The sequence below is a fragment of the Hoplias malabaricus genome, chromosome 14 (assembly GCF_029633855.1).
Source record: "Hoplias malabaricus isolate fHopMal1 chromosome 14, fHopMal1.hap1, whole genome shotgun sequence".
Classification (NCBI taxonomy): Eukaryota; Metazoa; Chordata; class Actinopteri; order Characiformes; family Erythrinidae; genus Hoplias; species Hoplias malabaricus.
Window position 1 is genome coordinate 12,192,016 of NC_089813.1, and position 25,018 is coordinate 12,217,033.

General features: G+C 46.8%; 1 protein-coding gene and 55 non-coding genes across 56 annotated transcripts in view; 1 reads left to right on the top strand and 55 right to left on the bottom strand.

Annotated features, from left to right (window-relative positions):
* Positions 1-1,668: 1,668 nt before the first annotated feature.
* Positions 1,669-25,018, top strand: part of LOC136666265 (ninjurin-1-like) — a 226,383-nt gene continuing 203,033 nt past the window's right edge. The window contains exon 1 of the mRNA XM_066644363.1: positions 1,669-1,861. Within this exon, the coding sequence (XP_066500460.1) occupies positions 1,708-1,861 (154 nt within the window). The 5' untranslated portion in view covers positions 1,669-1,707. The remainder of the gene's footprint in view (positions 1,862-25,018) is intronic.
* Positions 3,575-3,646, bottom strand: trnaa-ugc (transfer RNA alanine (anticodon UGC)). The gene has a single exon. It is a non-coding gene; the product is annotated as a tRNA-Ala (tRNA).
* On the bottom strand, positions 4,105-4,176 carry trnaa-cgc (transfer RNA alanine (anticodon CGC)). Its single transcript has one exon. It is a non-coding gene; the product is annotated as a tRNA-Ala (tRNA).
* Positions 4,445-4,516, bottom strand: trnat-ugu (transfer RNA threonine (anticodon UGU)). Its single transcript has one exon. It is a non-coding gene; the product is annotated as a tRNA-Thr (tRNA).
* On the bottom strand, positions 4,721-4,792 carry trnat-cgu (transfer RNA threonine (anticodon CGU)). The gene has a single exon. It is a non-coding gene; the product is annotated as a tRNA-Thr (tRNA).
* On the bottom strand, positions 5,133-5,204 carry trnaa-ugc (transfer RNA alanine (anticodon UGC)). Its single transcript has one exon. It is a non-coding gene; the product is annotated as a tRNA-Ala (tRNA).
* On the bottom strand, positions 5,663-5,734 carry trnaa-cgc (transfer RNA alanine (anticodon CGC)). The gene has a single exon. It is a non-coding gene; the product is annotated as a tRNA-Ala (tRNA).
* Positions 6,003-6,074, bottom strand: trnat-ugu (transfer RNA threonine (anticodon UGU)). Its single transcript has one exon. It is a non-coding gene; the product is annotated as a tRNA-Thr (tRNA).
* On the bottom strand, positions 6,280-6,351 carry trnat-cgu (transfer RNA threonine (anticodon CGU)). The gene has a single exon. It is a non-coding gene; the product is annotated as a tRNA-Thr (tRNA).
* Positions 6,692-6,763, bottom strand: trnaa-ugc (transfer RNA alanine (anticodon UGC)). Its single transcript has one exon. It is a non-coding gene; the product is annotated as a tRNA-Ala (tRNA).
* trnaa-cgc (transfer RNA alanine (anticodon CGC)) lies at positions 7,218-7,289 on the bottom strand. The gene has a single exon. It is a non-coding gene; the product is annotated as a tRNA-Ala (tRNA).
* On the bottom strand, positions 7,558-7,629 carry trnat-ugu (transfer RNA threonine (anticodon UGU)). Its single transcript has one exon. It is a non-coding gene; the product is annotated as a tRNA-Thr (tRNA).
* trnat-cgu (transfer RNA threonine (anticodon CGU)) lies at positions 7,835-7,906 on the bottom strand. The gene has a single exon. It is a non-coding gene; the product is annotated as a tRNA-Thr (tRNA).
* Positions 8,247-8,318, bottom strand: trnaa-ugc (transfer RNA alanine (anticodon UGC)). Its single transcript has one exon. It is a non-coding gene; the product is annotated as a tRNA-Ala (tRNA).
* Positions 8,775-8,846, bottom strand: trnaa-cgc (transfer RNA alanine (anticodon CGC)). Its single transcript has one exon. It is a non-coding gene; the product is annotated as a tRNA-Ala (tRNA).
* trnat-ugu (transfer RNA threonine (anticodon UGU)) lies at positions 9,115-9,186 on the bottom strand. Its single transcript has one exon. It is a non-coding gene; the product is annotated as a tRNA-Thr (tRNA).
* Positions 9,392-9,463, bottom strand: trnat-cgu (transfer RNA threonine (anticodon CGU)). Its single transcript has one exon. It is a non-coding gene; the product is annotated as a tRNA-Thr (tRNA).
* Positions 9,804-9,875, bottom strand: trnaa-ugc (transfer RNA alanine (anticodon UGC)). The gene has a single exon. It is a non-coding gene; the product is annotated as a tRNA-Ala (tRNA).
* Positions 10,333-10,404, bottom strand: trnaa-cgc (transfer RNA alanine (anticodon CGC)). Its single transcript has one exon. It is a non-coding gene; the product is annotated as a tRNA-Ala (tRNA).
* Positions 10,673-10,744, bottom strand: trnat-ugu (transfer RNA threonine (anticodon UGU)). Its single transcript has one exon. It is a non-coding gene; the product is annotated as a tRNA-Thr (tRNA).
* Positions 10,950-11,021, bottom strand: trnat-cgu (transfer RNA threonine (anticodon CGU)). The gene has a single exon. It is a non-coding gene; the product is annotated as a tRNA-Thr (tRNA).
* trnaa-ugc (transfer RNA alanine (anticodon UGC)) lies at positions 11,362-11,433 on the bottom strand. Its single transcript has one exon. It is a non-coding gene; the product is annotated as a tRNA-Ala (tRNA).
* trnaa-cgc (transfer RNA alanine (anticodon CGC)) lies at positions 11,891-11,962 on the bottom strand. Its single transcript has one exon. It is a non-coding gene; the product is annotated as a tRNA-Ala (tRNA).
* trnat-ugu (transfer RNA threonine (anticodon UGU)) lies at positions 12,231-12,302 on the bottom strand. The gene has a single exon. It is a non-coding gene; the product is annotated as a tRNA-Thr (tRNA).
* Positions 12,507-12,578, bottom strand: trnat-cgu (transfer RNA threonine (anticodon CGU)). Its single transcript has one exon. It is a non-coding gene; the product is annotated as a tRNA-Thr (tRNA).
* On the bottom strand, positions 12,919-12,990 carry trnaa-ugc (transfer RNA alanine (anticodon UGC)). Its single transcript has one exon. It is a non-coding gene; the product is annotated as a tRNA-Ala (tRNA).
* Positions 13,449-13,520, bottom strand: trnaa-cgc (transfer RNA alanine (anticodon CGC)). The gene has a single exon. It is a non-coding gene; the product is annotated as a tRNA-Ala (tRNA).
* On the bottom strand, positions 13,789-13,860 carry trnat-ugu (transfer RNA threonine (anticodon UGU)). The gene has a single exon. It is a non-coding gene; the product is annotated as a tRNA-Thr (tRNA).
* Positions 14,066-14,137, bottom strand: trnat-cgu (transfer RNA threonine (anticodon CGU)). Its single transcript has one exon. It is a non-coding gene; the product is annotated as a tRNA-Thr (tRNA).
* Positions 14,478-14,549, bottom strand: trnaa-ugc (transfer RNA alanine (anticodon UGC)). The gene has a single exon. It is a non-coding gene; the product is annotated as a tRNA-Ala (tRNA).
* On the bottom strand, positions 15,004-15,075 carry trnaa-cgc (transfer RNA alanine (anticodon CGC)). Its single transcript has one exon. It is a non-coding gene; the product is annotated as a tRNA-Ala (tRNA).
* Positions 15,344-15,415, bottom strand: trnat-ugu (transfer RNA threonine (anticodon UGU)). Its single transcript has one exon. It is a non-coding gene; the product is annotated as a tRNA-Thr (tRNA).
* trnat-cgu (transfer RNA threonine (anticodon CGU)) lies at positions 15,621-15,692 on the bottom strand. The gene has a single exon. It is a non-coding gene; the product is annotated as a tRNA-Thr (tRNA).
* trnaa-ugc (transfer RNA alanine (anticodon UGC)) lies at positions 16,033-16,104 on the bottom strand. Its single transcript has one exon. It is a non-coding gene; the product is annotated as a tRNA-Ala (tRNA).
* On the bottom strand, positions 16,561-16,632 carry trnaa-cgc (transfer RNA alanine (anticodon CGC)). Its single transcript has one exon. It is a non-coding gene; the product is annotated as a tRNA-Ala (tRNA).
* trnat-ugu (transfer RNA threonine (anticodon UGU)) lies at positions 16,901-16,972 on the bottom strand. Its single transcript has one exon. It is a non-coding gene; the product is annotated as a tRNA-Thr (tRNA).
* trnat-cgu (transfer RNA threonine (anticodon CGU)) lies at positions 17,178-17,249 on the bottom strand. The gene has a single exon. It is a non-coding gene; the product is annotated as a tRNA-Thr (tRNA).
* Positions 17,590-17,661, bottom strand: trnaa-ugc (transfer RNA alanine (anticodon UGC)). The gene has a single exon. It is a non-coding gene; the product is annotated as a tRNA-Ala (tRNA).
* trnaa-cgc (transfer RNA alanine (anticodon CGC)) lies at positions 18,119-18,190 on the bottom strand. Its single transcript has one exon. It is a non-coding gene; the product is annotated as a tRNA-Ala (tRNA).
* Positions 18,459-18,530, bottom strand: trnat-ugu (transfer RNA threonine (anticodon UGU)). Its single transcript has one exon. It is a non-coding gene; the product is annotated as a tRNA-Thr (tRNA).
* trnat-cgu (transfer RNA threonine (anticodon CGU)) lies at positions 18,736-18,807 on the bottom strand. Its single transcript has one exon. It is a non-coding gene; the product is annotated as a tRNA-Thr (tRNA).
* On the bottom strand, positions 19,148-19,219 carry trnaa-ugc (transfer RNA alanine (anticodon UGC)). Its single transcript has one exon. It is a non-coding gene; the product is annotated as a tRNA-Ala (tRNA).
* Positions 19,677-19,748, bottom strand: trnaa-cgc (transfer RNA alanine (anticodon CGC)). Its single transcript has one exon. It is a non-coding gene; the product is annotated as a tRNA-Ala (tRNA).
* On the bottom strand, positions 20,017-20,088 carry trnat-ugu (transfer RNA threonine (anticodon UGU)). The gene has a single exon. It is a non-coding gene; the product is annotated as a tRNA-Thr (tRNA).
* trnat-cgu (transfer RNA threonine (anticodon CGU)) lies at positions 20,293-20,364 on the bottom strand. The gene has a single exon. It is a non-coding gene; the product is annotated as a tRNA-Thr (tRNA).
* Positions 20,705-20,776, bottom strand: trnaa-ugc (transfer RNA alanine (anticodon UGC)). The gene has a single exon. It is a non-coding gene; the product is annotated as a tRNA-Ala (tRNA).
* Positions 21,234-21,305, bottom strand: trnaa-cgc (transfer RNA alanine (anticodon CGC)). The gene has a single exon. It is a non-coding gene; the product is annotated as a tRNA-Ala (tRNA).
* Positions 21,574-21,645, bottom strand: trnat-ugu (transfer RNA threonine (anticodon UGU)). The gene has a single exon. It is a non-coding gene; the product is annotated as a tRNA-Thr (tRNA).
* On the bottom strand, positions 22,183-22,254 carry trnaa-ugc (transfer RNA alanine (anticodon UGC)). Its single transcript has one exon. It is a non-coding gene; the product is annotated as a tRNA-Ala (tRNA).
* trnaa-cgc (transfer RNA alanine (anticodon CGC)) lies at positions 22,712-22,783 on the bottom strand. The gene has a single exon. It is a non-coding gene; the product is annotated as a tRNA-Ala (tRNA).
* Positions 23,044-23,115, bottom strand: trnat-ugu (transfer RNA threonine (anticodon UGU)). The gene has a single exon. It is a non-coding gene; the product is annotated as a tRNA-Thr (tRNA).
* On the bottom strand, positions 23,320-23,391 carry trnat-cgu (transfer RNA threonine (anticodon CGU)). The gene has a single exon. It is a non-coding gene; the product is annotated as a tRNA-Thr (tRNA).
* trnaa-ugc (transfer RNA alanine (anticodon UGC)) lies at positions 23,732-23,803 on the bottom strand. The gene has a single exon. It is a non-coding gene; the product is annotated as a tRNA-Ala (tRNA).
* On the bottom strand, positions 24,261-24,332 carry trnaa-cgc (transfer RNA alanine (anticodon CGC)). Its single transcript has one exon. It is a non-coding gene; the product is annotated as a tRNA-Ala (tRNA).
* On the bottom strand, positions 24,601-24,672 carry trnat-ugu (transfer RNA threonine (anticodon UGU)). Its single transcript has one exon. It is a non-coding gene; the product is annotated as a tRNA-Thr (tRNA).
* trnat-cgu (transfer RNA threonine (anticodon CGU)) lies at positions 24,877-24,948 on the bottom strand. The gene has a single exon. It is a non-coding gene; the product is annotated as a tRNA-Thr (tRNA).

Consider the following 25,018-nt stretch of genomic DNA (forward strand, 5'->3'; position numbering starts at 1 on the left):
ATTTCTACCCTTATAATGTATTTTTTAATAATGTATTTTAGTTACTACCATTCAAAAACAAAATAGAGTTTATATCTACAGTTCAAACTTCTATAGATAGTAGCATATTGATTTGCCACCTAAGGCTACACAGTGTTTATAACCTGAATACTCAAACTGAGAGTGAGGTTGAGGGTTTTGTAAATGATCACTGACTTATTAATGTCAACTATAATGGAAGGATACATCACCCAAGCTCTGAAATAACCTCTAGGATTAAAGCAATATCCACAGTTTATCATAATTCCTTCCCCCAATAGCAAAATTCAGCATCCCTGATTAAATGCTCTTATGCCTAAAATGTGCAGTTTAAACCTGTTGGAAATGTTTGTCTCTGTATGAGAGTATGTACTTAGTAAGAAAATATTAATTCTGATTACACATTTTTACACCTATAATTATTAATAGCTAGAGTTACTTAGTGCTATAATTTAACCATTGGCCTTTATTGCAGCAAGATACCTCTATAACCAAATTTAACAGATACTTGTTCTTGCAACATTTATTAAGGGCATTGACAGTTAGTGCACTGGGAACCATAGTATTTTAGGTAGCACAGCTTCCTTGATTACATGGGTGTTGAACAATGTAACCCAAGTTATTTTGTTTAAAAAAAAAAAAAAAAAAAGCTAAAGACTGAAATGTGTGGTTGAAGTCTGAAGTGGCAGGAATCAGGTGACAGACACACAGTGAAGAGGGTAAACATGAGCTCTAGACCTGAGCTTTGAATAATGAATGGTCCATTTGTCAACACTCCCAGCCTTAATGATGAATACAAGCCCAACACCGAAGCCAAATTTCTCTTCTGCACTAAGGAATGGTTAATTCACTTAAGCCACAGGGTTACACCAGGTTGAATCATGTCCATTAATTTATAAGATACTATCCACCTGTCAGTTTATTACACTTTTTGTCAGGGTTTAGCCACATTTTCAGTACTTCAGTATCTCAGTACCTCAGTACCTTCAGTACCTCAGTATCTCAGAATTCAGGAGAATTGGCAGGAGCTGTTTTCTAGGGCCAGTAGGAGGATTGAGGCTGGCTGACTGAGCTTGTATGGGGGGAATAGGCTACCTGTTCTCTGAGCCCTCTGACACATTGATGGCATCATCATCCTACCTGGAGCTGAGTAGCTTGTATTCAGTGCGCAGGAGGACTAGGAAAAATGTCCTCAAAAATGCTGGGTTCAGACTGACTGGGGTGCTTTGCTTGGTATTGGACACACACTCTGTCAAACCAGACTTTGTGCAATTAGGTCAGTATGGATTGTCATCCCATAGGTGGTTCTTAAACATGAGATTATGGAAGAGAAAGAGACTGTGATATTATATTTTAAAAAAAGGTTTCTACTAAGCAGTTGTCATGCATGCAAACACTACATATTTTTCTCCCTCCCAAAACTACAAGGAAGTACTACAAATTTGCCATGTGATTAATCATGACTCAGCACAGAATATTGTTGTCATAAGCAATTACTTTTTTTTATTAAAAACAACACTATATATAAATATAAATTAGTGTTATTCCGTTCTGTCTACAATTATATCTACCCTGTTCAATTCCTCTCTTCACCCTTGTCGCTCTTTACAGGCCTCTCATAATGGTTATGGGTCCTCCTCCTCTCTGAACATCAATCACTATGTCAACAAGAAGAGTGCAGCAGAGAGCATGCTGGACATAGCACTATTAATGGCCAATGCTTCACAGTTAAAAGCTGTTCTGGAGCAAGGCCCTCAGTTCTCCTTCTACACACCTCTTATTACTCTCATCAGTCTATCTCTAAGCCTGCAAATAGTGGTGGGTATACTGCTCATTTTTATAGGTAAGACGACACAGTATTGTGAAGATTCCAACAATTAATACTCAAGTCATAGCTTTGGAGTCCTGAGAAGGAGAAACTGAATTATCAAAAGTTGAGTCAGTGCACATAAGCCCCAGTGCAACAATGATGCTGTTAATGTTGTTAATATATATCTCCAAAAATTACATCTGAGATTAGAGCTTGTAGCCAAAATATTATTTGTACCCAGTAAACATTTAGCCGTTGATTCAACATTGAAATAATGTAATGACTGCCGTCTAATCAACGTTCTCTTAAGGTTGAAAATGAAAGTTGAAAAGACGTCCAAACACAGACATTGAAAATACGACTATTAGACGTATTTTGGACATCCACTGATGTTATTAATTGGTCCCGAAATAAATTACTTGTATAAAACTCATTTTGGACGTCCACTGACTTTATCGATTGGTCACCACTTAACTAACTTATTAAGATGGAATTTGGACGTCCATTGACGTTTAAAATATGTCCGTGACGGAAAGACTACTTTTAGACCTATTTTGAACGTCCTGGGACTTTCCTTGTTTACTGGGTAGTGTAATGAAGAATATATTTCTTATTTCCTCCATCTCATTTTCAAAATGGCACAAGCAAGGAATGCTATATCTTTTATAAAGATAAAACAAACACACCACAAGACATGCAACAGAAAAAACACATGAAATAATACATGCAAGCGCATCATAATGTAAAAGCTAAATGTAAAACTTCAATTAGTACAGAAAATCACCAAAAATCAGAGCAGAAAGGAGAAAATATGGCTTTTTCTCTGGATGCATATGTAGATTATTTATCTTCCTTGGTTGTTATAAATGTTATGAACTGAATTTAGATACTTGAAATTTGATTGACAAGATCAATGACTTGGAAATTGGCCGTCATGCTTCTGGTTGTATTATAAAATTATGTGAAAAACATAATTAATCTAATCTAATCTGTACATCAGAAAATGCAGATATACCGCAAATTTTTAAGATAGGAAAATTATGAACTGATGATGTCTGCGTTGCGCGTTACAATTCTCCATACATAAAACGGCCTGCTTGGAGGTGATGGGGATTGAAACCAGGACCTCATACATGCGAAGCATGCGCTCTACCAATGAGCTACATCCCCTGTACGTTGTGTGAGAGAGGATAAAACCAGGGAAAGTACGCCGAGACGCAGGGGAGTGAAGGTTGCACGGCATGCGTGCAGAGCACTCCGTCTAGAGCTGAGGGGTTTGGTTTTATTTCTATCTTCTTTTTTATTTTTTACACCTCAAGAGACATGTGCGTGAACTGCACTGGCTGGAGTTACGGCTGAGGCAAAGTCTTCTTCTTACAACAACTGTTATTGCTACGTAGGCTTTTGTTTCCGTTTCTCGGCATGCGTTCTTTAAAAAAAGCACGAACGGGAATTGAACCCGTGATCTTCGGTTTACAAGACCGACGCCTTGCCACTTGCATTGAATGTAGTGAATGCAGTGAATGTGCTGTATCGCGGAGCTACATCTCCAGTGCTTGCCACGATGATGAATAGGAGAAAGGACTATGCTAAGGAGGTGCCCTGTAAACAAGCACATGCTAGGTTGGACTTGTTAACAGGAAGCAGCACATGTATGCTTCAGAACGTTGAGGGATACGAGCGGACGATGTCTGCGTTGCGCGTTACAATTAACCATAAAGCAGATGCACGGCTGACCAAACAGCATGTAGATGCAGGGGATCGAACCCTGGACCTCATACATGCAAAGCATGCGCTCTACCACTGAGCTACATCCCCAACTGGCAAAAGGTTGGGCTGCATGAACTGTGAGCTAATGTCGGAGCTCAAGTAATTCTTAATTCTCCTAAGAAATCTGACAAGTACGCTAGAGGCATTTTAGGTGTGTTTTATTTTTCTTTCTCTTTCCGTCACCTTAAAAAATTCATGGGCAGGGATCAAAGTCAGGATCTTAGCTTGACAAGTAAGACGTCTTATGACTTGGCCATCGTGCGTCCGGTTGTAACATCTAACTAGGCAGGACCCTTAGGGCAAATCTGTCTCTAAGAAGCTGAAGGAAAAAAAAAAAACACCACAAAATTCTTACACAGGTAAATGATGAAGCATGCTAAGAGGAATGAGAGTTCTGGCGCTCTAAGAAAATAATGCTGTAGGGGCAGAGAACGCTTTGTTCGAGGTTGCCATAACAGCGGGCAACCTTTGCACTGCCGGGTTCTCCATACATAAAGCTGCCTGCTTGGAGATGCTGGGGATTGAACCCAGGACCTCATACATGCGAAGCATGCGCTCTACCACTGAGCTACATCCCCTGTACGGGGCGTGAGAGAGGATAAAACCAGGGAAAGTACGCCGAGACGCAGGGGAGTGAAGGTTGCACGGCATGCGTGCAAAGCACTCCGTCTAGAGCTGAGGGGTTTGGTTTTATTTCTATCTTTTTTTTTATTTTTTACACCTCAAGAGACATGTGCGTGAACTGCACTGGCTGGAGTTACGGCTGAGGCAAAGTCTTCTTCTTACAACAACTGTTATTGCTACGTAGGCTTTTGTTTCCGTTTCTCGGCATGCGTTCTTTAAAAAAGGCACGAACGGGAATTGAACCCGTGATCTTCGGTTTACAAGACCGACGCCTTGCCACTTGGCCACCTCACCCTGGCCTGTGCTCATTCTTTGTGCGGAAAATTTGGGACAACCAAACGGCACCTTCCTGCCTAGCAGACGGAAGAACGAAGCTGCAAAACGCAGCAAAGGTCACGGAGATTTCACTCGCGCTTTTGCCAAAGTGCTACGTCTGTATCGGAACGCAGAGTTTTTCAGAACAGCGTTGGTTTATGGTCCCCATCCATGTCAAAGGAAAGGCACGGACGGGGGTTGAACCCATGATCTTCGGTTTACGAGACCGACGCCTTGCCACTTGGCCACCATGCCTAGCGTAAACGGTGATGAGCCGGCTCGAAGCTGCATATTTCAAATAGCTTTTTAAAACACGAAACTGACATTCTTTTTACGCTGGACACTGAACCCAAGACCTCACACATGCAGTGAATGTGCTGTATCGCGGAGCTACATCTCCAGTGCTTGCCACGATGATGAATAGGAGAAAGGACTATGCTAAGGAGGTGCCCTGTAAACAAGCACATGCTAGGTTGGACTTGTTAACAGGAAGCAGCACATGTATGCTTCAGAACGTTGAGGGATACGAGCGGACGATGTCTGCGTTGCGCGTTACAATTAACCGTAAAGCAGATGCACGGCTGACCAAACAGCATGTAGATGCAGGGGATCGAACCCTGGACCTCATACATGCAAAGCATGCACTCTACCACTGAGCTACATCCCCAACTGGCAAAAGGTTGGGCTGCATGAACTGTGAGCTAATGTCGGAGCTCAAGTAATTCTTAATTCTCCTAAGAAATCTGACAAGTACGCTAGAGGCATTTTAGGTGTGTTTTATTTTTCTTTCTCTTTCCGTCACCTTAAAAAATTCATGGGCAGGGATCAAAGTCAGGATCTTAGCTTGACAAGTAAGACGTCTTATGACTTGGCCATCGTGCGTCCGGTTGTAACATCTAACTAGGCAGGACCCTTAGGGCAAATCTGTCTCTAAGAAGCTGAAGGAAAAAAAAAAAACACCACAAAATTCTTACACAGGTAAATGATGAAGCATGCTAAGAGGAATGAGAGTTCTGGCGCTCTAAGAAAATAATGCTGTAGGGGCAGAGAACGCTTTGTTCGAGGTTGCCATAACAGCGGGCAACCTTTGCACTGCCGGGTTCTCCATACATAAAGCTGCCTGCTTGGAGATGCTGGGGATTGAACCCAGGACCTCATACATGCGAAGCATGCGCTCTACCACTGAGCTACATCCCCTGTACGGGGCGTGAGAGAGGATAAAACCAGGGAAAGTACGCCGAGACGCAGGGGAGTGAAGGTTGCACGGCATGCGTGCAAAGCACTCCGTCTAGAGCTGAGGGGTTTGGTTTTATTTCTATCTTTTTTTTAATTTTTTACACCTCAAGAGACATGTGCGTGAACTGCACTGGCTGGAGTTACGGCTGAGGCAAAGTCTTCTTCTTACAACAACTGTTATTGCTACGTAGGCTTTTGTTTCCGTTTCTCGGCATGCGTTCTTTAAAAAAGGCACGAATGGGAATTGAACCCGTGATCTTCGGTTTACAAGACCGACGCCTTGCCACTTGGCCACCGCGCCCTGGCCTGTGCTCAAATCTTTGTGCGGAAAATTTGGGACAACCAAACGGCACCTTCCTGCCTAGCAGACGGAAGAGCGAAGCTGCAAAACGCAGCAAAGGTCACGGAGATTTCACTCGCGCTTTTACCAAAGTGCTACGTCTGTATCGGAACGCAGAGTTTTTCAGAACAGCGTTGGTTTATGGTCCCCATCCATGTCAAAGGAAAGGCACGGACGGGGGTTGAACCCATGATCTTCGGTTTACGAGACCGACGCCTTGCCACTTGGCCACCATGCCTAGCGTAAACGGTGATGAGCCGGCTCGAAGCTGCATATTTCAAATAGCTTTTTAAAACACGAAACTGACATTCTTTTTACGCTGGACACTGAACCCAAGACCTCACACATGCAGTGAATGTGCTGTATCGCGGAGCTACATCTCCAGTGCTTGCCACGATGATGAATAGGAGAAAGGACTATGCTAAGGAGGTGCCCTGTAAACAAGCACATGCTAGGTTGGACTTGTTAACAGGAAGCAGCACATGTATGCTTCAGAACGTTGAGGGATACGAGCGGACGATGTCTGCGTTGCGCGTTACAATTAACCGTAAAGCAGATGCACGGCTGACCAAACAGCATGGAGATGCAGGGGATCGAACCCTGGACCTCATACATGCAAAGCATGCGCTCTACCACTGAGCTACATCCCCAACTGGCAAACAGTTGGGCTGCATGAACTGTGAGCTAATGTCGGAGCTCAAGTAATTCTTAATTCTCCTAAGAAATCTGACAAGTAGGCTAGAGGCATTTTAGGTGTGTTTTATTTTTCTTTCTCTTTCCGCCACCTTAAAAAATTCATGGGCAGGGATCAAAGTCAGGATCTTAGCTTGACAAGTAAGACGTCTTATGACTTGGCCATCGTGCGTCCGGTTGTAACATCTAACTAGGCAGGACCCTTAGGGCAAATCTGTCTCTAAGAAGCTGAAGGAAAAAAAAAAACACCACAAAATTCTTACACAGGTAAATGATGAAGCCTGCTAAGAGGAATGAGAGTTCTGGCGCTCTAAGAAAATAATGCTGTAGGGGCAGAGAACGCTTTGTTCGAGGTTGCCATAGCAGGCAACCTTTGCACTGCCGGGTTCTCCATACATAAAGCTGCCTGCTTGGAGATGCTGGGGATTGAACCCAGGACCTCATACATGCGAAGCATGCGCTCTACCACTGAGCTACATCCCCTGTACCGTGCATGAGAGAGGATAAAACCAGGGAAAGTACGCCGAGACGCAGGGGAGTGAAGGTTGCACGGCATGCGTGCAAAGCACTCCGTCTAGAGCTGAGGGGTTTGGTTTTATTTCTATCTTTTTTTTAATTTTTTACACCTCAAGAGACATGTGCGTGAACTGCACTGGCTGGAGTTACGGCTGAGGCAAAGTCTTCTTCTTACAACAACTGTTATTGCTACGTAGGCTTTTGTTTCCGTTTCTCGGCATGCGTTCTTTAAAAAAGGCACGAACGGGAATTGAACCCGTGATCTTCGGTTTACAAGACCGACGCCTTGCCACTTGGCCACCGCGCCCTGGCCTGTGCTCAAATCTTTGTGCGGAAAATTTGGGACAACCAAACGGCACCTTCCTGCCTAGCAGACGGAAGAGCGAAGCTGCAAAACGCAGCAAAGGTCACGGAGATTTCACTCGCGCTTTTGCCAAAGTGCTACGTCTGTATCGGAACGCAGAGTTTTTCAGAACAGCGTTGGTTTATTGTCCCCATCCATGTCAAAGGAAAGGCACGGACGGGGGTTGAACCCATGATCTTCGGTTTACGAGACCGACGCCTTGCCACTTGGCCACCATGCCTAGCGTAAACGGTGATGAGCCGGCTCGAAGCTGCATATTTCAAATAGCTTTTTAAAACACGAAACTGACATTCTTTTTACGCTGGACACTGAACCCAAGACCTCACACATGCAGTGAATGTGCTGTATCGCGGAGCTACATCTCCAGTGCTTGCCACGATGATGAATAGGAGAAAGGACTATGCTAAGGAGGTGCCCTGTAAACAAGCACATGCTAGGTTGGACTTGTTAACAGGAAGCAGCACATGTATGCTTCAGAACGTTGAGGGATACGAGCGGACGATGTCTGCGTTGCGCGTTACAATTAACCGTAAAGCAGATGCACGGCTGACCAAACAGCATGGAGATGCAGGGGATCGAACCCTGGACCTCATACATGCAAAGCATGCGCTCTACCACTGAGCTACATCCTCAACTGGCAAAAGGTTGGGCTGCATGAACTGTGAGCTAATGTCGGAGCTCAAGTAATTCTTAATTCTCCTAAGAAATCTGACAAGTACGCTAGAGGCATTTTAGGTGTGTTTTATTTTTCTTTCTCTTTCCGCCACCTTAAAAAATTCATGGGCAGGGATCAAAGTCAGGATCTTAGCTTGACAAGTAAGACGTCTTATGACTTGGCCATCGTGCGTCCGGTTGTAACATCTAACTAGGCAGGACCCTTAGGGCAAATCTGTCTCTAAGAAGCTGAAGGAAAAAAAAAACACCACAAAATTCTTACACAGGTAAATGATGAAGCATGCTAAGAGGAATGAGAGTTCTGGCGCTCTAAGAAAATAATGCTGTAGGGGCAGAGAACGCTTTGTTCGAGGTTGCCATAACAGCGGGCAACCTTTGCACTGCCGGGTTCTCCATACATAAAGCTGCCTGCTTGGAGATGCTGGGGATTGAACCCAGGACCTCATACATGCGAAGCATGCGCTCTACCACTGAGCTACATCCCCTGTACGGGGCGTGAGAGAGGATAAAACCAGGGAAAGTATGCCGAGACGCAGGGGAGTGAAGGTTGCACGGCATGCGTGCAAAGCACTCCGTCTAGAGCTGAGGGGTTTGGTTTTATTTCTATCTTTTTTTTAATTTTTTACACCTCAAGAGACATGTGCGTGAACTGCACTGGCTGGAGTTACGGCTGAGGCAAAGTCTTCTTCTTACAACAACTGTTATTGCTACGTAGGCTTTTGTTTCCGTTTCTCGGCATGCGTTCTTTAAAAAAGGCACGAACGGGAATTGAACCCGTGATCTTCGGTTTACAAGATCGACGCCTTGCCACTTGGCCACCGCGCCCTGGCCTGTGCTCAAATCTTTGTGCGGAAAGTTTGGGACAACCAAACGGCACCTTCCTGCCTAGCAGACGGAAGAGCGAAGCTGCAAAACGCAGCAAAGGTCACGGAGATTTCACTCGCGCTTTTGCCAAACTGCTACGTCTGTATCGGAACGCAGAGTTTTTCAGAACAGCGTTGGTTTATGGTCCCCATCCATGTCAAAGGAAAGGCACGGACGGGGGTTGAACCCATGATCTTCGGTTTACGAGACCGACGCCTTGCCACTTGGCCACCATGCCTAGCGTAAACGGTGCTGAGCCGGCTCGAAGCTGCATATTTCAAATAGCTTTTTAAAACACGAAACTGACATTCTTTTTACGCTGGACACTGAACCCAAGACCTCACACATGCAGTGAATGTGCTGTATCGCGGAGCTACATCTCCAGTGCTTGCCACGATGATGAATAGGAGAAAGGACTATGCTAAGGAGGTGCCCTGTAAACAAGCACATGCTAGGTTGGACTTGTTAACAGGAAGCAGCACATGTATGCTTCAGAACGTTGAGGGATACGAGCGGACGATGTCTGCGTTGCGCGTTACAATTAACCATAAAGCAGATGCACGGCTGACCAAACAGCATGGAGATGCAGGGGATCGAACCCTGGACCTCATACATGCAAAGCATGCGCTCTACCACTGAGCTACATCCCCAACTGGCAAACAGTTGGGCTGCATGAACTGTGAGCTAATGTCGGAGCTCAAGTAATTCTTAATTCTCCTAAGAAATCTGACAAGTAGGCTAGAGGCATTTTAGGTGTGTTTTATTTTTCTTTCTCTTTCCGCCACCTTAAAAAATTCATGGGCAGGGATCAAAGTCAGGATCTTAGCTTGACAAGTAAGACGTCTTATGACTTGGCCATCGTGCGTCCGGTTGTAACATCTAACTAGGCAGGACCCTTAGGGCAAATCTGTCTCTAAGAAGCTGAAGGAAAAAAAAAAACACCACAAAATTCTTACACAGGTAAATGATGAAGCCTGCTAAGAGGAATGAGAGTTCTGGCGCTCTAAGAAAATAATGCTGTAGGGGCAGAGAACGCTTTGTTCGAGGTTGCCATAACAGCGGGCAACCTTTGCACTGCCGGGTTCTCCATACATAAAGCTGCCTGCTTGGAGATGCTGGGGATTGAACCCAGGACCTCATACATGCGAAGCATGTGCTCTACCACTGAGCTACATCCCCTGTACCGTGCATGAGAGAGGATAAAACCAGGGAAAGTACGCCGAGACGCAGGGGAGTGAAGGTTGCACGGCATGCGTGCAAAGCACTCCGTCTAGAGCTGAGGGGTTTGGTTTTATTTCTATCTTTTTTTTAATTTTTTACACCTCAAGAGACATGTGCGTGAACTGCACTGGCTGGAGTTACGGCTGAGGCAAAGTCTTCTTCTTACAACAACTGTTATTGCTACGTAGGCTTTTGTTTCCGTTTCTCGGCATGCGTTCTTTAAAAAAGGCACGAACGGGAATTGAACCCGTGATCTTCGGTTTACAAGACCGACGCCTTGCCACTTGGCCACCGCGCCCTGGCCTGTGCTCAAATCTTTGTGCGGAAAATTTGGGACAACCAAACGGCACCTTCCTGCCTAGCAGACGGAAGAGCGAAGCTGCAAAACGCAGCAAAGGTCACGGAGATTTCACTCGCGCTTTTGCCAAAGTGCTACGTCTGTATCGGAACGCAGAGTTTTTCAGAACAGCGTTGGTTTATTGTCCCCATCCATGTCAAAGGAAAGGCACGGACGGGGGTTGAACCCATGATCTTCGGTTTACGAGACCGACGCCTTGCCACTTGGCCACCATGCCTAGCGTAAACGGTGATGAGCCGGCTCGAAGCTGCATATTTCAAATAGCTTTTTAAAACACGAAACTGACATTCTTTTTACGCTGGACACTGAACCCAAGACCTCACACATGCAGTGAATGTGCTGTATCGCGGAGCTACATCTCCAGTGCTTGCCACGATGATGAATAGGAGAAAGGACTATGCTAAGGAGGTGCCCTGTAAACAAGCACATGCTAGGTTGGACTTGTTAACAGGAAGCAGCACATGTATGCTTCAGAACGTTGAGGGATACGAGCGGACGATGTCTGCGTTGCGCGTTACAATTAACCATAAAGCAGATGCACGGCTGACCAAACAGCATGGAGATGCAGGGGATCGAACCCTGGACCTCATACATGCAAAGCATGCGCTCTACCACTGAGCTACATCCCCAACTGGCAAACGGTTGGGCTGCATGAACTGTGAGCTAATGTCGGAGCTCAAGTAATTCTTAATTCTCCTAAGAAATCTGACAAGTACGCTAGAGGCATTTTAGGTGTGTTTTATTTTTCTTTCTCTTTCCGCCACCTTAAAAAATTCATGGGCAGGGATCAAAGTCAGGATCTTAGCTTGACAAGTAAGACGTCTTATGACTTGGCCATCGTGCGTCCGGTTGTAACATCTAACTAGGCAGGACCCTTAGGGCAAATCTGTCTCTAAGAAGCTGAAGGAAAAAAAAAAACACCACAAAATTCTTACACAGGTAAATGATGAAGCCTGCTAAGAGGAATGAGAGTTCTGGCGCTCTAAGAAAATAATGCTGTAGGGGCAGAGAACGCTTTGTTCGAGGTTGCCATAACAGCGGGCAACCTTTGCACTGCCGGGTTCTCCATACATAAAGCTGCCTGCTTGGAGATGCTGGGGATTGAACCCAGGACCTCATACATGCGAAGCATGCGCTCTACCACTGAGCTACATCCCCTGTACGGGGCGGGAGAGAGGATAAAACCAGGGAAAGTACGCCGAGACGCAGGGGAGTGAAGGTTGCACGGCATGCGTGCAGAGCACTCCGTCTAGAGCTGAGGGGTTTGGTTTTATTTCTATCTTTTTTTTTATTTTTTACACCTCAAGAGACATGTGCGTGAACTGCACTGGCTGGAGTTACGGCTGAGGCAAAGTCTTCTTCTTACAACAACTGTTATTGCTACGTAGGCTTTTGTTTCCGTTTCTCGGCATGCGTTCTTTAAAAAAGGCACGAACGGGAATTGAACCCGTGATCTTCGGTTTACAAGACCGACGCCTTGCCACTTGGCCACCGCGCCCTGGCCTGTGCTCATTCTTTGTGCGGAAAATTTGGGACAACCAAACGGCACCTTCCTGCCTAGCAGACGGAAGAACGAAGCTGCAAAACGCAGCAAAGGTCACGGAGATTTCACTCGCGCTTTTGCCAAAGTGCTACGTCTGTATCGGAACGCAGAGTTTTTCAGAACAGCGTTGGTTTATGGTCCCCATCCATGTCAAAGGAAAGGCACGGACGGGGGTTGAACCCATGATCTTCGGTTTACGAGACCGACGCCTTGCCACTTGGCCACCATGCCTAGCGTAAACGGTGATGAGCCGGCTCGAAGCTGCATATTTCAAATAGCTTTTTAAAACACGAAACTGACATTCTTTTTACGCTGGACACTGAACCCAAGACCTCACACATGCAGTGAATGTGCTGTATCGCGGAGCTACATCTCCAGTGCTTGCCACGATGATGAATAGGAGAAAGGACTATGCTAAGGAGGTGCCCTGTAAACAAGCACATGCTAGGTTGGACTTGTTAACAGGAAGCAGCACATGTATGCTTCAGAACGTTGAGGGATACGAGCGGACGATGTCTGCGTTGCGCGTTACAATTAACCGTAAAGCAGATGCACGGCTGACCAAACAGCATGTAGATGCAGGGGATCGAACCCTGGACCTCATACATGCAAAGCATGCACTCTACCACTGAGCTACATCCCCAACTGGCAAAAGGTTGGGCTGCATGAACTGTGAGCTAATGTCGGAGCTCAAGTAATTCTTAATTCTCCTAAGAAATCTGACAAGTACGCTAGAGGCATTTTAGGTGTGTTTTATTTTTCTTTCTCTTTCCGTCACCTTAAAAAATTCATGGGCAGGGATCAAAGTCAGGATCTTAGCTTGACAAGTAAGACGTCTTATGACTTGGCCATCGTGCGTCCGGTTGTAACATCTAACTAGGCAGGACCCTTAGGGCAAATCTGTCTCTAAGAAGCTGAAGGAAAAAAAAAAAACACCACAAAATTCTTACACAGGTAAATGATGAAGCATGCTAAGAGGAATGAGAGTTCTGGCGCTCTAAGAAAATAATGCTGTAGGGGCAGAGAACGCTTTGTTCGAGGTTGCCATAACAGCGGGCAACCTTTGCACTGCCGGGTTCTCCATACATAAAGCTGCCTGCTTGGAGATGCTGGGGATTGAACCCAGGACCTCATACATGCGAAGCATGCGCTCTACCACTGAGCTACATCCCCTGTACGGGGCGTGAGAGAGGATAAAACCAGGGAAAGTACGCCGAGACGCAGGGGAGTGAAGGTTGCACGGCATGCGTGCAAAGCACTCCGTCTAGAGCTGAGGGGTTTGGTTTTATTTCTATCTTTTTTTTAATTTTTTACACCTCAAGAGACATGTGCGTGAACTGCACTGGCTGGAGTTACGGCTGAGGCAAAGTCTTCTTCTTACAACAACTGTTATTGCTACGTAGGCTTTTGTTTCCGTTTCTCGGCATGCGTTCTTTAAAAAAGGCACGAATGGGAATTGAACCCGTGATCTTCGGTTTACAAGACCGACGCCTTGCCACTTGGCCACCGCGCCCTGGCCTGTGCTCAAATCTTTGTGCGGAAAATTTGGGACAACCAAACGGCACCTTCCTGCCTAGCAGACGGAAGAGCGAAGCTGCAAAACGCAGCAAAGGTCACGGAGATTTCACTCGCGCTTTTACCAAAGTGCTACGTCTGTATCGGAACGCAGAGTTTTTCAGAACAGCGTTGGTTTATGGTCCCCATCCATGTCAAAGGAAAGGCACGGACGGGGGTTGAACCCATGATCTTCGGTTTACGAGACCGACGCCTTGCCACTTGGCCACCATGCCTAGCGTAAACGGTGATGAGCCGGCTCGAAGCTGCATATTTCAAATAGCTTTTTAAAACACGAAACTGACATTCTTTTTACGCTGGACACTGAACCCAAGACCTCACACATGCAGTGAATGTGCTGTATCGCGGAGCTACATCTCCAGTGCTTGCCACGATGATGAATAGGAGAAAGGACTATGCTAAGGAGGTGCCCTGTAAACAAGCACATGCTAGGTTGGACTTGTTAACAGGAAGCAGCACATGTATGCTTCAGAACGTTGAGGGATACGAGCGGACGATGTCTGCGTTGCGCGTTACAATTAACCGTAAAGCAGATGCACGGCTGACCAAACAGCATGGAGATGCAGGGGATCGAACCCTGGACCTCATACATGCAAAGCATGCGCTCTACCACTGAGCTACATCCCCAACTGGCAAACAGTTGGGCTGCATGAACTGTGAGCTAATGTCGGAGCTCAAGTAATTCTTAATTCTCCTAAGAAATCTGACAAGTAGGCTAGAGGCATTTTAGGTGTGTTTTATTTTTCTTTCTCTTTCCGCCACCTTAAAAAATTCATGGGCAGGGATCAAAGTCAGGATCTTAGCTTGACAAGTAAGACGTCTTATGACTTGGCCATCGTGCGTCCGGTTGTAACATCTAACTAGGCAGGACCCTTAGGGCAAATCTGTCTCTAAGAAGCTGAAGGAAAAAAAAAAACACCACAAAATTCTTACACAGGTAAATGATGAAGCCTGCTAAGAGGAATGAGAGTTCTGGCGCTCTAAGAAAATAATGCTGTAGGGGCAGAGAACGCTTTGTTCGAGGTTGCCATAGCAGGCAACCTTTGCACTGCCGGGTTCTCCATACATAAAGCTGCCTGCTTGGAGATGCTGGGGATTGAACCCAGGACCTCATACATGCGAAGCATGCGCTCTACCACTGAGCTACATCCCCTGTACCGTGCATGAGAGAGGATAAAACCAGGGAAAGTACGCCGAGACGCAGGGGAGTGAAGGTTGCACGGCATGCGTGCAAAGCACTCCGTCTAGAGCTGAGGGGTTTGGTTTTATTTCTATCTTTTTTTTAATTTTTTACACCTCAAGAGACATGTGCGTGAACTGCACTGGCTGGAGTTACGGCTGAGGCAAAGTCTTCTTCTTACAACAACTGTTATTGCTACGTAGGCTTTTGTTTCCGTTTCTCGGCATGCGTTCTTTAAAAAAGGCACGAACGGGAATTGAACCCGTGATCTTCGGTTTACAAGACCGACGCCTTGCCACTTGGCCACCGCGCCCTGGCCTGTGCTCAAATCTTTGTGCGGAAAATTTGGGACAACCAAACGGCACCTTCCTGCCTAGCAGACGGAAGAGCGAAGCTGCAAAACGCAGCAAAGGTCACGGAGATTTCACTCGCGCTTTTGCCAAAGTGCTACGTCTGTATCGGAACGCAGAGTTTTTCAGAACAGCGTTGGTTTATTGTCCCCATCCATGTCAAAGGAAAGGCACGGACGGGGGTTGAACCCATGATCTTCGGTTTACGAGACCGACGCCTTGCCACTTGGCCACCATGCCTAGCGTAAACGGTGATGAGCCGGCTCGAAGCTGCATATTTCAAATAGCTTTTTAAAACACGAAACTGACATTCTTTTTACGCTGGACACTGAACCCAAGACCTCACACATGCAGTGAATGTGCTGTATCGCGGAGCTACATCTCCAGTGCTTGCCACGATGATGAATAGGAGAAAGGACTATGCTAAGGAGGTGCCCTGTAAACAAGCACATGCTAGGTTGGACTTGTTAACAGGAAGCAGCACATGTATGCTTCAGAACGTTGAGGGATACGAGCGGACGATGTCTGCGTTGCGCGTTACAATTAACCGTAAAGCAGATGCACGGCTGACCAAACAGCATGGAGATGCAGGGGATCGAACCCTGGACCTCATACATGCAAAGCATGCGCTCTACCACTGAGCTACATCCTCAACTGGCAAAAGGTTGGGCTGCATGAACTGTGAGCTAATGTCGGAGCTCAAGTAATTCTTAATTCTCCTAAGAAATCTGACAAGTACGCTAGAGGCATTTTAGGTGTGTTTTATTTTTCTTTCTCTTTCCGCCACCTTAAAAAATTCATGGGCAGGGATCAAAGTCAGGATCTTAGCTTGACAAGTAAGACGTCTTATGACTTGGCCATCGTGCGTCCGGTTGTAACATCTAACTAGGCAGGACCCTTAGGGCAAATCTGTCTCTAAGAAGCTGAAGGAAAAAAAAAACACCACAAAATTCTTACACAGGTAAATGATGAAGCATGCTAAGAGGAATGAGAGTTCTGGCGCTCTAAGAAAATAATGCTGTAGGGGCAGAGAACGCTTTGTTCGAGGTTGCCATAACAGCGGGCAACCTTTGCACTGCCGGGTTCTCCATACATAAAGCTGCCTGCTTGGAGATGCTGGGGATTGAACCCAGGACCTCATACATGCGAAGCATGCGCTCTACCACTGAGCTACATCCCCTGTACGGGGCGTGAGAGAGGATAAAACCAGGGAAAGTATGCCGAGACGCAGGGGAGTGAAGGTTGCACGGCATGCGTGCAAAGCACTCCGTCTAGAGCTGAGGGGTTTGGTTTTATTTCTATCTTTTTTTTAATTTTTTACACCTCAAGAGACATGTGCGTGAACTGCACTGGCTGGAGTTACGGCTGAGGCAAAGTCTTCTTCTTACAACAACTGTTATTGCTACGTAGGCTTTTGTTTCCGTTTCTCGGCATGCGTTCTTTAAAAAAGGCACGAACGGGAATTGAACCCGTGATCTTCGGTTTACAAGATCGACGCCTTGCCACTTGGCCACCGCGCCCTGGCCTGTGCTCAAATCTTTGTGCGGAAAGTTTGGGACAACCAAACGGCACCTTCCTGCCTAGCAGACGGAAGAGCGAAGCTGCAAAACGCAGCAAAGGTCACGGAGATTTCACTCGCGCTTTTGCCAAACTGCTACGTCTGTATCGGAACGCAGAGTTTTTCAGAACAGCGTTGGTTTATGGTCCCCATCCATGTCAAAGGAAAGGCACGGACGGGGGTTGAACCCATGATCTTCGGTTTACGAGACCGACGCCTTGCCACTTGGCCACCATGCCTAGCGTAAACGGTGCTGAGCCGGCTCGAAGCTGCATATTTCAAATAGCTTTTTAAAACACGAAACTGACATTCTTTTTACGCTGGACACTGAACCCAAGACCTCACACATGCAGTGAATGTGCTGTATCGCGGAGCTACATCTCCAGTGCTTGCCACGATGATGAATAGGAGAAAGGACTATGCTAAGGAGGTGCCCTGTAAACAAGCACATGCTAGGTTGGACTTGTTAACAGGAAGCAGCACATGTATGCTTCAGAACGTTGAGGGATACGAGCGGACGATGTCTGCGTTGCGCGTTACAATTAACCATAAAGCAGATGCACGGCTGACCAAACAGCATGGAGATGCAGGGGATCGAACCCTGGACCTCATACATGCAAAGCATGCGCTCTACCACTGAGCTACATCCCCAACTGGCAAACAGTTGGGCTGCATGAACTGTGAGCTAATGTCGGAGCTCAAGTAATTCTTAATTCTCCTAAGAAATCTGACAAGTAGGCTAGAGGCATTTTAGGTGTGTTTTATTTTTCTTTCTCTTTCCGCCACCTTAAAAAATTCATGGGCAGGGATCAAAGTCAGGATCTTAGCTTGACAAGTAAGACGTCTTATGACTTGGCCATCGTGCGTCCGGTTGTAACATCTAACTAGGCAGGACCCTTAGGGCAAATCTGTCTCTAAGAAGCTGAAGGAAAAAAAAAAACACCACAAAATTCTTACACAGGTAAATGATGAAGCCTGCTAAGAGGAATGAGAGTTCTGGCGCTCTAAGAAAATAATGCTGTAGGGGCAGAGAACGCTTTGTTCGAGGTTGCCATAACAGCGGGCAACCTTTGCACTGCCGGGTTCTCCATACATAAAGCTGCCTGCTTGGAGATGCTGGGGATTGAACCCAGGACCTCATACATGCGAAGCATGTGCTCTACCACTGAGCTACATCCCCTGTACCGTGCATGAGAGAGGATAAAACCAGGGAAAGTACGCCGAGACGCAGGGGAGTGAAGGTTGCACGGCATGCGTGCAAAGCACTCCGTCTAGAGCTGAGGGGTTTGGTTTTATTTCTATCTTTTTTTTAATTTTTTACACCTCAAGAGACATGTGCGTGAACTGCACTGGCTGGAGTTACGGCTGAGGCAAAGTCTTCTTCTTACAACAACTGTTATTGCTACGTAGGCTTTTGTTTCCGTTTCTCGGCATGCGTTCTTTAAAAAAGGCACGAACGGGAATTGAACCCGTGATCTTCGGTTTACAAGACCGACGCCTTGCCACTTGGCCACCGCGCCCTGGCCTGTGCTCAAATCTTTGTGCGGAAAATTTGGGACAACCAAACGGCACCTTCCTGCCTAGCAGACGGAAGAGCGAAGCTGCAAAACGCAGCAAAGGTCACGGAGATTTCACTCGCGCTTTTGCCAAAGTGCTACGTCTGTATCGGAACGCAGAGTTTTTCAGAACAGCGTTGGTTTATTGTCCCCATCCATGTCAAAGGAAAGGCACGGACGGGGGTTGAACCCATGATCTTCGGTTTACGAGACCGACGCCTTGCCACTTGGCCACCATGCCTAGCGTAAACGGTGATGAGCCGGCTCGAAGCTGCATATTTCAAATAGCTTTTTAAAACACGAAACTGACATTCTTTTTACGCTGGACACTGAACCCAAGACCTCACACATGCAGTGAATGTGCTGTATCGCGGAGCTACATCTCCAGTGCTTGCCACGATGATGAATAGGAGAAAGGACTATGCTAAGGAGGTGCCCTGTAAACAAGCACATGCTAGGTTGGACTTGTTAACAGGAAGCAGCACATGTATGCTTCAGAACGTTGAGGGATACGAGCGGACGATGTCTGCGTTGCGCGTTACAATTAACCATAAAGCAGATGCACGGCTGACCAAACAGCATGGAGATGCAGGGGATCGAACCCTGGACCTCATACATGCAAAGCATGCGCTCTACCACTGAGCTACATCCCCAACTGGCAAACGGTTGGGCTGCATGAACTGTGAGCTAATGTCGGAGCTCAAGTAATTCTTAATTCTCCTAAGAAATCTGACAAGTACGCTAGAGGCATTTTAGGTGTGTTTTATTTTTCTTTCTCTTTCCGCCACCTTAAAAAATTCATGGGCAGGGATCAAAGTCAGGATCTTAGCTTGACAAGTAAGACGTCTTATGACTTGGCCATCGTGCGTCCGGTTGTAACATCTAACTAGGCAGGACCCTTAGGGCAAATCTGTCTCTAAGAAGCTGAAGGAAAAAAAAAAACACCACAAAATTCTTACACAGGTAAATGATGAAGCCTGCTAAGAGGAATGAGAGTTCTGGCGCTCTAAGAAAATAATGCTGTAGGGGCAGAGAACGCTTTGTTCGAGGTTGCCATAACAGCGGGCAACCTTTGCACTGCCGGGTTCTCCATACATAAAGCTGCCTGCTTGGAGATGCTGGGGATTGAACCCAGGACCTCATACATGCGAAGCATGCGCTCTACCACTGAGCTACATCCCCTGTACGGGGCGGGAGAGAGGATAAAACCAGGGAAAGTACGCCGAGACGCAGGGGAGTGAAGGTTGCACGGCATGCGTGCAGAGCACTCCGTCTAGAGCTGAGGGGTTTGGTTTTATTTCTATCTTTTTTTTTATTTTTTACACCTCAAGAGACATGTGCGTGAACTGCACTGGCTGGAGTTACGGCTGAGGCAAAGTCTTCTTCTTACAACAACTGTTATTGCTACGTAGGCTTTTGTTTCCGTTTCTCGGCATGCGTTCTTTAAAAAAGGCACGAACGGGAATTGAACCCGTGATCTTCGGTTTACAAGACCGACGCCTTGCCACTTGGCCACCGCGCCCTGGCCTGTGCTCATTCTTTGTGCGGAAAATTTGGGACAACCAAACGGCACCTTCCTGCCTAGCAGACGGAAGAACGAAGCTGCAAAACGCAGCAAAGGTCACGGAGATTTCACTCGCGCTTTTGCCAAACTGCTACGTCTGTATCGGAACGCAGAGTTTTTCAGAACAGCGTTGGCTTATGGTCCCCATCCATGTCAAAGGAAAGGCACGGACGGGGGTTGAACCCATGATCTTCGGTTTACGAGACCGACGCCTTGCCACTTGGCCACCATGCCTAGCGTAAACGGTGATGAGCCGGCTCGAAGCTGCATATTTCAAATAGCTTTTTAAAACACGAAACTGACATTCTTTTTACGCTGGACACTGAACCCAAGACCTCAAACATGCAGTGAATGTGCTGTATCGCGGAGCTACATCTCCAGTGCTTGCCACGATGATGAATAGGAGAAAGGACTATGCTAAGGAGGTGCCCTGTAAACAAGCACATGCTAGGTTGGACTTGTTAACAGGAAGCAGCACATGTATGCTTCAGAACGTTGAGGGATACGAGCGGACGATGTCTGCGTTGCGCGTTACAATTAACCATAAAGCAGATGCACGGCTGACCAAACAGCATGGAGATGCAGGTGATCGAACCCTGGACCTCATACATGCAAAGCATGCGCTCTACCACTGAGCTACATCCCCAACTGGCAAATGGTTGGGCTGCATGAACTGTGAGCTAATGTCGGAGCTCAAGTAATTCTTAATTCTCCTAAGAAATCTGACAAGTACGCTAGAGGCATTTTAGGTGTGTTTTATTTTTCTTTCTCTTTCCGCCACCTTAAAAAATTCATGGGCAGGGATCAAAGTCAGGATCTTAGCTTGACAAGTAAGACGTCTTATGACTTGGCCATCGTGCGTCCGGTTGTAACATCTAACTAGGCAGGACCCTTAGGGCAAATCTGTCTCTAAGAAGCTGAAGGAAAAAAAAAAACACCACAAAATTCTTACACAGGTAAATGATGAAGCCTGCTAAGAGGAATGAGAGTTCTGGCGCTCTAAGAAAATAATGCTGTAGGGGCAGAGAACGCTTTGTTCGAGGTTGCCATAACAGCGGGCAACCTTTGCACTGCCGGGTTCTCCATACATAAAGCTGCCTGCTTGGAGATGCTGGGGATTGAACCCAGGACCTCATACATGCGAAGCATGCGCTCTACCACTGAGCTACATCCCCTGTACGGGGCGTGAGAGAGGATAAAACCAGGGAAAGTACGCCGAGACGCAGGGGAGTGAAGGTTGCACGGCATGCGTGCAGAGCACTCCGTCTAGAGCTGAGGGGTTTGGTTTTATTTCTATCTTTTTTTTTATTTTTTACACCTCAAGAGACATGTGCGTGAACTGCACTGGCTGGAGTTACGGCTGAGGCAAAGTCTTCTTCTTACAACAACTGTTATTGCTACGTAGGCTTTTGTTTCCGTTTCTCGGCATGCGTTCTTTAAAAAAGGCACGAACGGGAATTGAACCCGTGATCTTCGGTTTACAAGACCGACGCCTTGCCACTTGGCCACCGCGCCCTGGCCTGTGCTCATTCTTTGTGCGGAAAATTTGGGACAACCAAACGGCACCTTCCTGCCTAGCAGACGGAAGAACGAAGCTGCAAAACGCAGCAAAGGTCACGGAGATTTCACTCGCGCTTTTGCCAAACTGCTACGTCTGTATCGGAACGCAGAGTTTTTCAGAGACCGACGCCTTGCCACTTGGCCACCATGCCTAGCGTAAACGGTGATGAGCCGGCTCGAAGCTGCATATTTCAAATAGCTTTTTAAAACACGAAACTGACATTCTTTTTACGCTGGACACTGAACCCAAGACCTCAAACATGCAGTGAATGTGCTGTATCGCGGAGCTACATCTCCAGTGCTTGCCACGATGATGAATAGGAGAAAGGACTATGCTAAGGAGGTGCCCTGTAAACAAGCACATGCTAGGTTGGACTTGTTAACAGGAAGCAGCACATGTATGCTTCAGAACGTTGAGGGATACGAGCGGACGATGTCTGCGTTGCGCGTTACAATTAACCATAAAGCAGATGCACGGCTGACCAAACAGCATGGAGATGCAGGGGATTGAACCCTGGACCTCATACATGCAAAGCATGCGCTCTACCACTGAGCTACATCCCCAACTGGCAAACGGTTGGGCTGCATGAACTGTGAGCTAATGTCGGAGCTCAAGTAATTCTTAATTCTCCTAAGAAATCTGACAAGTACGCTAGAGGCATTTTAGGTGTGTTTTATTTTTCTTTCTCTTTCCGCCACCTTAAAAAATTCATGGGCAGGGATCAAAGTCAGGATCTTAGCTTGACAAGTAAGACGTCTTATGACTTGGCCATCGTGCGTCCGGTTGTAACATCTAACTAGGCAGGACCCTTAGGGCAAATCTGTCTCTAAGAAGCTGAAGGAAAAAAAAAAACACCACAAAATTCTTACACAGGTAAATGATGAAGCCTGCTAAGAGGAATGAGAGTTCTGGCGCTCTAAGAAAATAATGCTGTAGGGGCAGAGAACGCTTTGTTCGAGGTTGCCATAACAGCGGGCAACCTTTGCACTGCCGGGTTCTCCATACATAAAGCTGCCTGCTTGGAGATGCTGGGGATTGAACCCAGGACCTCATACATGCGAAGCATGCGCTCTACCACTGAGCTACATCCCCTGTACGGGGCGTGAGAGAGGATAAAACCAGGGAAAGTACGCCGAGACGTGAAGGTTGCACGGCATGCGTGCAAAGCACTCCGTCTAGAGCTGAGGGGTTTGGTTTTATTTCTATCTTTTTTTTTATTTTTTACACCTCAAGAGACATGTGCGTGAACTGCACTGGCTGGAGTTACGGCTGAGGCAAAGTCTTCTTCTTACAACAACTGTTATTGCTACGTAGGCTTTTGTTTCCGTTTCTCGGCATGCGTTCTTTAAAAAAGGCACGAACGGGAATTGAACCCGTGATCTTCGGTTTACAAGACCGACGCCTTGCCACTTGGCCACCGCGCCCTGGCCTGTGCTCATTCTTTGTGCGGAAAATTTGGGACAACCAAACGGCACCTTCCTGCCTAGCAGACGGAAGAACGAAGCTGCAAAACGCAGCAAAGGTCACGGAGATTTCACTCGCGCTTTTGCCAAACTGCTACGTCTGTATCGGAACGCAGAGTTTTTCAGAACAGCGTTGGCTTATGGTCCCCATCCATGTCAAAGGAAAGGCACGGACGGGGGTTGAACCCATGATCTTCGGTTTACGAGACCGACGCCTTGCCACTTGGCCACCATGCCTAGCGTAAACGGTGATGAGCCGGCTCGAAGCTGCATATTTCAAATAGCTTTTTAAAACACGAAACTGACATTCTTTTTACGCTGGACACTGAACCCAAGACCTCAAACATGCAGTGAATGTGCTGTATCGCGGAGCTACATCTCCAGTGCTTGCCACGATGATGAATAGGAGAAAGGACTATGCTAAGGAGGTGCCCTGTAAACAAGCACATGCTAGGTTGGACTTGTTAACAGGAAGCAGCACATGTATGCTTCAGAACGTTGAGGGATACGAGCGGACGATGTCTGCGTTGCGCGTTACAATTAACCATAAAGCAGATGCACGGCTGACCAAACAGCATGGAGATGCAGGGGATCGAACCCTGGACCTCATACATGCAAAGCATGCGCTCTACCACTGAGCTACATCCCCAACTGGCAAACGGTTGGGCTGCATGAACTGTGAGCTAATGTCGGAGCTCAAGTAATTCTTAATTCTCCTAAGAAATCTGACAAGTACGCTAGAGGCATTTTAGGTGTGTTTTATTTTTCTTTCTCTTTCCGCCACCTTAAAAAATTCATGGGCAGGGATCAAAGTCAGGATCTTAGCTTGACAAGTAAGACGTCTTATGACTTGGCCATCGTGCGTCCGGTTGTAACATCTAACTAGGCAGGACCCTTAGGGCAAATCTGTCTCTAAGAAGCTGAAGGAAAAAAAAAAACACCACAAAATTCTTACACAGGTAAATGATGAAGCCTGCTAAGAGGAATGAGAGTTCTGGCGCTCTAAGAAAATAATGCTGTAGGGGCAGAGAACGCTTTGTTCGAGGTTGCCATAACAGCGGGCAACCTTTGCACTGCCGGGTTCTCCATACATAAAGCTGCCTGCTTGGAGATGCTGGGGATTGAACCCAGGACCTCATACATGCGAAGCATGCGCTCTACCACTGAGCTACATCCCCTGTACGGGGCGGGAGAGAGGATAAAACCAGGGAAAGTACGCCGAGACGCAGGGGAGTGAAGGTTGCACGGCATGCGTGCAGAGCACTCCGTCTAGAGCTGAGGGGTTTGGTTTTATTTCTATCTTTTTTTTTATTTTTTACACCTCAAGAGACATGTGCGTGAACTGCACTGGCTGGAGTTACGGCTGAGGCAAAGTCTTCTTCTTACAACAACTGTTATTGCTACGTAGGCTTTTGTTTCCGTTTCTCGGCATGCGTTCTTTAAAAAAGGCACGAACGGGAATTGAACCCGTGATCTTCGGTTTACAAGACCGACGCCTTGCCACTTGGCCACCGCGCCCTGGCCTGTGCTCATTCTTTGTGCGGAAAATTTGGGACAACCAAACGGCACCTTCCTGCCTAGCAGACGGAAGAACGAAGCTGCAAAACGCAGCAAAGGTCACGGAGATTTCACTCGCGCTTTTGCCAAAGTGCTACGTCTGTATCGGAACGCAGAGTTTTTCAGAACAGCGTTGGTTTATGGTCCCCATCCATGTCAAAGGAAAGGCACGGACGGGGGTTGAACCCATGATCTTCGGTTTACGAGACCGACGCCTTGCCACTTGGCCACCATGCCTAGCGTAAACGGTGATGAGCCGGCTCGAAGCTGCATATTTCAAATAGCTTTTTAAAACACGAAACTGACA